The sequence below is a fragment of the Phaethon lepturus genome, unplaced genomic scaffold (genome assembly GCF_000687285.1).
Source record: "Phaethon lepturus isolate BGI_N335 unplaced genomic scaffold, ASM68728v1 C14039874, whole genome shotgun sequence".
Lineage (NCBI taxonomy): Eukaryota > Metazoa > Chordata > Aves > Phaethontiformes > Phaethontidae > Phaethon > Phaethon lepturus.
The window spans coordinates 1-6,528 of NW_010576208.1; the positions used below are offsets into that span (position 1 = coordinate 1).

Below are 6,528 nucleotides of genomic sequence, written 5' to 3' on the forward strand. Positions count from 1 at the left end.
CTGGGCACACGCCCCGGCCCTGTCGCTTACCCTGTGGAACCTCTTCTTCCAGCACTCTTCATGGAAAACGCAAGGAAAGGAAGCATAGTGTCACGAGCCAACAGTATCGGCTCCACCAGTGCCTCTTCTGTCCCCAATACAGGTAGGCCCGTGGGTCTTTCTGCTCACTGTGGTGCTCAGCATGTAGCAGGGCTTCCAGCTCTTGCCCCTGTGCTAAGGGTGCAAACATGGCTGCCTCTCTTGCCAGCTTGGTAGGATTCCCACCCCTAGAAGGGAGGGAAGGCGGTGGGAAACTGCATCCGGTTTCCAGCATTGTTTGGAGTAGGGGATTTAGTCAGGTTTTGACGCCTTCCCAAGGGAGCTGCAGGCATCTTCCTCCTGCCCAGCTTCTCAAGGAGAGGGTTGGCAGTGCTCCTCAGGGCGTTTGTCCTTGTCCTGACCTGCTGGAGCTGACTGCCGCCCCGGGGCTGTCCTGGGCCTGGCCGCAGCCCATAGGGCCCAGCTGGTGCCTCAAAAGCTGTCACCCCCTCCACACGCCTCTGCCCCCCGTACTTCAGGAGCAAAGTGGTCAGGCTTCTTCACACGAGTTCTCTTCACGCAGATGATGAGGACAGCGATTACCACCAGGAGCCCTACAAGGAGTCGTACAAGGACCGGCGCAGGCGGGCACACACCCAGGCAGAGCAGAAGAGGCGAGATGCCATCAAGGTAACCCGAGAGGCTGTATGTGCTGTCAGAGCGCAGCAACTCTGGTTTCTGGGGCCTTGCGGCACCCAGCATCCTGCTGTGTTCAGCACCTTCCCTCTTTGTTTTGCTGCTGGATCTGCCCTTCCCAGACACAAGTGTGCTGTGAGCCACCTTGGCTCTGGCTGGCTGCATGGGGGGAGCTGGGATTTGACACCTTTTGAAACAACCATTCTCATGCTGCTGAGCTCCAAACACCTGAGCTGTGGCTCTGCTTCCCCACAGAAAGGCTATGATGACTTGCAGGCCATCGTTCCCACCTGTGAACAGCAGGATTTCTCCATAGGCTCCCAGAAGCTGAGCAAGGCCATTGTCCTCCAGAAAAGTGAGTCTTGAGGGTGGGGAGAGTGAAGGAGGTGGCTATCAAACCCCAGAATGCCTCGCCAGACCCATGCAGGGCAGTGGTTCGGCACTTGGGAACCTTCTGGTGTGATGATGCTCTGGGGGAGCCCAGGTGCTGGTCACCGCCACGCACCTCCTTGAGGAGAATCAGGGCAGCTGGGAGCTGATGCTGCCCAGGCACAGGCACCCCAGGGCATCATCTTTCACCTTCTATGGAGATCTCTTGGACTTGTGTGTGCTCTCGAGTCCTCACTCTGTGTTTTCTTGCTTAGCCATTGACTACATCCAGTTCCTGCACAAGGAAAAGAAGAAGCAAGAGGAGGAAGTTTCCACCCTCAGGAAGGAAGTGATGGCCTTGAAGATCATGAAAGTGTAAGAGAAGAGCTGTTGGTTGCTGCCCTCTTCTTCCTGATGTTTTCCCCCCGGTCCTTTCAAGGCTCTGTGGGTGCACTCAGTGCTTCGCAGACAGCCTGGCACCTGGAGTACCAAGCCTGTCCTTGCCTGCTGTCATCGTTTCTTCTCCTGTGGCTCATTAGTGTGGGTCTGTCTTGGGTCAGTTGGTGGAGTTTAGTATGAAGGTGGATCTGAAACAGAAAATTAATCTGCTGCTGGTGTCAGGAGAGGCTGCAGCTTCCCAGTGTTTATTTACTTCCAGGATCTTCTGCAAACTCTTGGTCCTCCCCATCCCTGCAGCGGTTCTTAATGGCCAGTGGCAGGCAGCGAGCTCTGGGAGGGAGGCCTCACTCTGCTGCTGAACATGGGGCGCTTGGTTTGTTTCAGGAACTACGAGCAGATTGTGAAAGCTCATCAGGACAACCCGAATGAGGGGAAGGACCAGGTCTCTGACAAGCTGAAGTTCAATGTTTTCCAAGGCATTATGGATTCCCTGTTCCAGTCCTTTAACGCCTCCATCTCAGTAACCAGTTTTCAGGAGCTCTCAGCTTGCGTCTTCAGCTGGATTGAGGAGCACTGCAAGCCCCAGGTAAGCGGGAGCCGCAGGTGGGCTGTTGCAATGGCAGAGGGAAACGGGGCAGAGACCACTGTGCACATCTGTACCCAGTGCAGGACTGCGTGCGGCTGTCCCCTCTGCTGGGGCCTCCGAAAGGGCAGTGTGTGACCGGTGCTGGAGTGGGGCAGGACAGGGGCCTAGTGGGGACAGGAGGCAGTGCCTGTGTTCCCACAGCATATGCCCCAGGCTCTTGTGGGAGTCACTCACCAGGGACGGGCCATTTTTCCACTGGAACAACTGACATGTCTCCTCTCTGCCCCAGACACTGCGAGATATTGTGATCGGGGTCCTGCACCAACTGAAGACTCAGCTCTACTGAGCCTTTCCGCTGCAGCGACAGTGATTCTGGGGCTGCTGCCACTTCCACACACGCAGGAACAGGGCATCTCCTGCCCAGAGGCCTGGGTGATGGGTGCCAGGAAGGGCTGGGCTGTCTCCCTCATGGCTGTTCTTAAAGCTTCTCCGAATTATTTATTGTATTAACTATGAAACCAAAACGAGGCTGTGCAGACACCTCTGCTCCACAGAAACTGTCACAGTCAATATTACCAAATACTTGTAGGGACTTAGCAAAGGTGGGGAAAAAAGTGTGTATTGAGTAGGGGTCTTTCAAGGTGCCAGAGTCTTTAGCTCAGGCAGGTGCGGTGGGGTTTGCTTGTGCTACCGACTCTGTGCTGCAGAGCAGATCCTGTAACCTCAGGCCTCCGCTACACCCCCTTCTGCTCCGAGGGGAGAGGGGAGTGAAATAAGAATGCAAGAGAAAAAGCTGTTGGTTTCTGTTAAAACAGACTAGGAATAGGACTCTCCTGTAACTGTGGGCTTTCTTGTACCTCCCTCTGAAGCAGCTCTTATGGGGAAATTTTTTAAAATTGTGTAGCTGCTTTGGGGAAGCTCGGCAGAGCTGGCTGAGGGATCAGCCCATCCATCACTGCCAGGGAGACGCTTACTCGGCGCAGCAGCAACCTCCCCGGTGCAGAGCCAGCAACATGCGCCGGGGCCTTGCAAAAACCTGACCTCTTCTGTAGCTGTAGTTCCCCTGAAAGGGAAATGGGAGTGAGCTTTCTGTGCAGGCTTTTCCTGCTCACGCAGGTGAGTCCTGAAACATGTCTGGCTTTGGGTTTTGATGTGGCCGTACTGAACAGGAAAGTAGTTCAGTAGCTCTAGCACAGCGCTGCCACAAGCTCTTGCTGCTCCTCCTTAGAACTTTTATGTACATACACACATATACATAAGCGGTCTTTATTTGATTTTTATCTTTGTTTTTATAAATCACTTAAATCATCCTGAAGTATTATCAGTGTCAGCTTTGCAGACAGATGCTCTCTGGGACACTTTTTAACCTGTGAGACGCTGCTGCTGTCAGTATGGGTCATGGCTCTGGCCAACGCAAATATTTTGTGGTGGAGCATAGCAATGGTTGTTCACCACACTGAGTGGTTGGACTGGGGCTCCTCCACTGTGGTGACGCTGCTAGCAGGATTTGTTCTCTGTAATTGTGTTTGTGCTCCTACTCCAGGGAGAGCAGATATTTATTTTACACTGTTTTTCCACTGTTGGTGAGGTAGCACTCAGCTCTAGGTTACATGGTTTGAACGCTGCAGTATGAGAATGTTTAGGCTACTGCTTCTACCCACATTTAGTAGCAGAAAACCCATTTGGGGGGTTGATTTTGATACAGAATTATTCTTCAAACTCTGCATTTGTTGTGTTCTTTACAATACAATGGAAGCTCCAGAGTCAAACCCTGCAGTGATGCACATCACCTGTAAAGCACGCACAGGGTCAGCTGTGTCTTGCCTGGAAGAGGTTGCTGTGTGATTAAGAATATCCTCTCTTGGGTGGGAGCGGGTTAGGGCTCTGCAGCTGAACAAGGCGCACAGATGCTCTGCCAGAAGCAGCCTCCTGCGTTGGGAGGAGGATGTGGAGTTTCCCAGACCTCACATGCAAAAACAACATATTTTTCTATTGTGAAAAGTAATTAAATAAATTTTGCTGAATGTTTTAATGATTTTTCTGCTTTTATTTCTGTTGGTGAATTCCTGGAGCCTGCCCCTAGAGCTGGTTAGAGATGGGCATGTAGTTTCTGGAAGCTCAGCCCAGCTGTTGTGGCTCAGGTTACCCTTTCCGGGCTCTTCTTTCCCCACCCTTCACGAATGCTGTGACCCAGAGCCCAAGCCCTGCCCTGACACCCTTTGAACAGAGAAAAACGCCACAGCAAAGCACAGCTGAACCAACAGCCTGGTGTTTAATGAGTCAGATTCTCATGTACCACTCAATCACACTGCAGGAAGCAGATGAAATACATGTAGAGCCCTGCAGCAGTAATGGTCACTAGTTTGTTTATTTGCCTCGCTAAGGCAATTGCTTCCTTTTCTTACTGGAACACCAGGGTCTCTACAACAGTGTACTTACACCTCCCCACACAGAGCCCTGTGAGGACACCCCACCTCGACAGCTCCCTGCACTGAAGGGCAGGAAGAGGTAACATTCGCTGCGCAAGTGAGACACTGAGAGGGCCCAGTGCTGAGTTACTCCAACCACCCTTCCAGCTGCAAAGCATTTTAAAACAAACACATATAAATATGCAGGACAAGCTCAAGCCCTGCAAAAAGAGAAAAAAACAACCCAACAGATGAGTTTCAGTATCGGCTCCTTCTCCCTGGAGCAGAGACTCCCTCCGTGCCTCACACAACTGCTGGCAGCGTGACATTATGGTCCTCGTCTGTCTCTATCCCAACCTCCTCCTGTACAAGCACAGAGCGTCTCAGCAGGGCGGCTGCACCAGCCTGGCAGTGCAGGCAGAGCTGCCACCACCACCCTGGGTGGAGCCTGGCCTCTGTACTTACAAAGAATTGCTTCTTGCTTTTGGGGTACCCCTCCAGGATGGCTTCTAGCAGCTCAGTTGCCTGGTGAGACAGAGTTGCCATGAGGGCTCTTGGGCACTGTCCCCCACAGGGGTGGCACGAGCCAGTGCAGCTCAGGTGACAGTGTGGGAGAAGCTCTCTCTAAATGCACGGAAAGTCCCATTTGTTTCCCAAGGATAGACAGAGCGCTGCAGGGACTTGCATATTTGGGCACCGCAGCAACACAGCCTTTTCCCAGGGGATCACCCTGGTACCCACACATCTTCTCCAAAGTTGCGCAGCCCCACCAGTGGCACCAAGCACAGCCCTCCCTGCTCCACAGCTACAGCGTTCCCCTGAGGTTGCCTTGCTTGGCACTGCAGCAGCAGCAGGCGCTCAGCTCAAACAGGGGCTGCTCCCCAAGCTGCCCAGCAGACCCAACAACATCCCTGTTAGGGTGTCGGTGTCACCGTAGGACTGTTACCACCACCTCCCCAGTGCTGCCCACCCACCCTGCTCAATGGCATGACCGTTACCATTCGCTTCCTCCTCCGCCACTCCTTGCAGTACAGCTTCTGCTCACTACAGACCTGTGAACAAGACAAAGTGAGAACCAACCAGGCAGCAGCCACCCCACGAAGTCACCATAAAGCCTGAGGCGGGAAGCTACAGCCAGAGGCTTACTGAACAGCACAAGTGGCTCACGAAGCCCTTGCAGGGATGTGAACCTCTCTGTGAAACGGATCACCCGTGATAGGTGACTGCCCAAAGCAAAGGCTTGCAAGGACGCCTCAAGAATCATTACCATCGCACACACAGCCAAGGCTCACGCACAGCTCCCGAGGCTCTGCAGGGCAGCCCAGGTCCCACACAACCCCCTGCCTCTCCTGTACCAGTGTCAGTCAGACTGGGGACCGGGTAACCTGGCAGAGGGTCTGGTATGACTGGCCCAGCACCATGGCCCAGGCTCTGCTGCTGGTGCTCAGCTTAGCCCCAGGCAGCTCTTTACCTTCTCTTTTTCTTCCGGAGTGACATGGTTGGTGGCAGACTTAATCCTCTCCAGTTTCTCCGTGTAACTCGCGCAGTTGTTCCTCAACTCCTCAATCTCCCTGGCTATCTCAGGAGTTGTCATGGAGTTGTTCAGGTCCTTCAACTCTGGAAGGGAGACGCGAATCACCAGCAGGGCTGACAGACCAATGGCCAGGGTGCAGCTGCTCATGCCCACGGGACCCCCAGCTGCTCCTGGTGCCATGTGGGCTAGCCAGGCAGGCACGGCACACTCCCCCGCCTCCATTTGCCGGCAGCTCTGCTGCAGTGCCTGCACCTTTGTTGAGAGCACGGCAATCTCCCCATCCAGGCCGCGGAGCTCTGCATCACTGGCGGCCGGGAGCTTCTCCTGTGGCGAGGTGGCGGGTCAGCGGGGGCAGGTGCCAGCAACAGCGGCGCCCGGGGCTGGGGCTCACCTGGTCGGCGAAGTAGATCTTCTGCTTCCCGTAGGCCTTCTCGCGGATGCGGCCCTGCTGCGCCAGCTGCTCCAGTGCCTTCACCACGGCCTGCGGGACGGGCGCTGTCAGCCGGGCCCCGCGCCCC

General features: G+C 54.6%; 2 protein-coding genes across 2 annotated transcripts; one reads left to right on the top strand and one right to left on the bottom strand.

Annotated features, from left to right (window-relative positions):
• The first annotated feature begins 54 nt into the window (after window positions 1-54).
• MLX (MLX, MAX dimerization protein) lies at window positions 55-2,414 on the top strand. Its single transcript, XM_010295658.1, has 6 exons — window positions 55-142; window positions 602-708; window positions 970-1,069; window positions 1,359-1,458; window positions 1,867-2,068; window positions 2,358-2,414. Exons 1-6 carry the CDS (start codon window positions 61-63, stop codon window positions 2,412-2,414), a joined length of 648 nt encoding a protein of 215 aa, XP_010293960.1. The 5' UTR covers window positions 55-60.
• A 2,365-nt stretch (window positions 2,415-4,779) lies between these two features.
• Window positions 4,780-6,521, bottom strand: PSMC3IP (PSMC3 interacting protein; the record flags this gene model as incomplete). Its single annotated transcript, XM_010295659.1, has 6 exons — window positions 4,780-4,839; window positions 4,942-5,001; window positions 5,475-5,528; window positions 5,948-6,091; window positions 6,212-6,334; window positions 6,402-6,521. Coding segments are annotated over 6 exons (561 nt in total), but the record flags the coding sequence as incomplete, so codon positions are not given.
• Window positions 6,522-6,528: the final 7 nt, after the last annotated feature.

Coding starts and splice junctions, on each gene's coding strand:
- MLX (XM_010295658.1), top strand. CDS start 61: ATGGAAAACGCAAGGAAAGGAAGCATAGTGTCACGAGCCAACAGTATC. Junction 143..601: donor CTCTTCTGTCCCCAATACAG/GTAGGCCCGTGG, acceptor CTCTTCACGCAG/ATGATGAGGACAGCGATTAC. Junction 1,459..1,866: donor GCCTTGAAGATCATGAAAGT/GTAAGAGAAGAG, acceptor GGTTTGTTTCAG/GAACTACGAGCAGATTGTGA.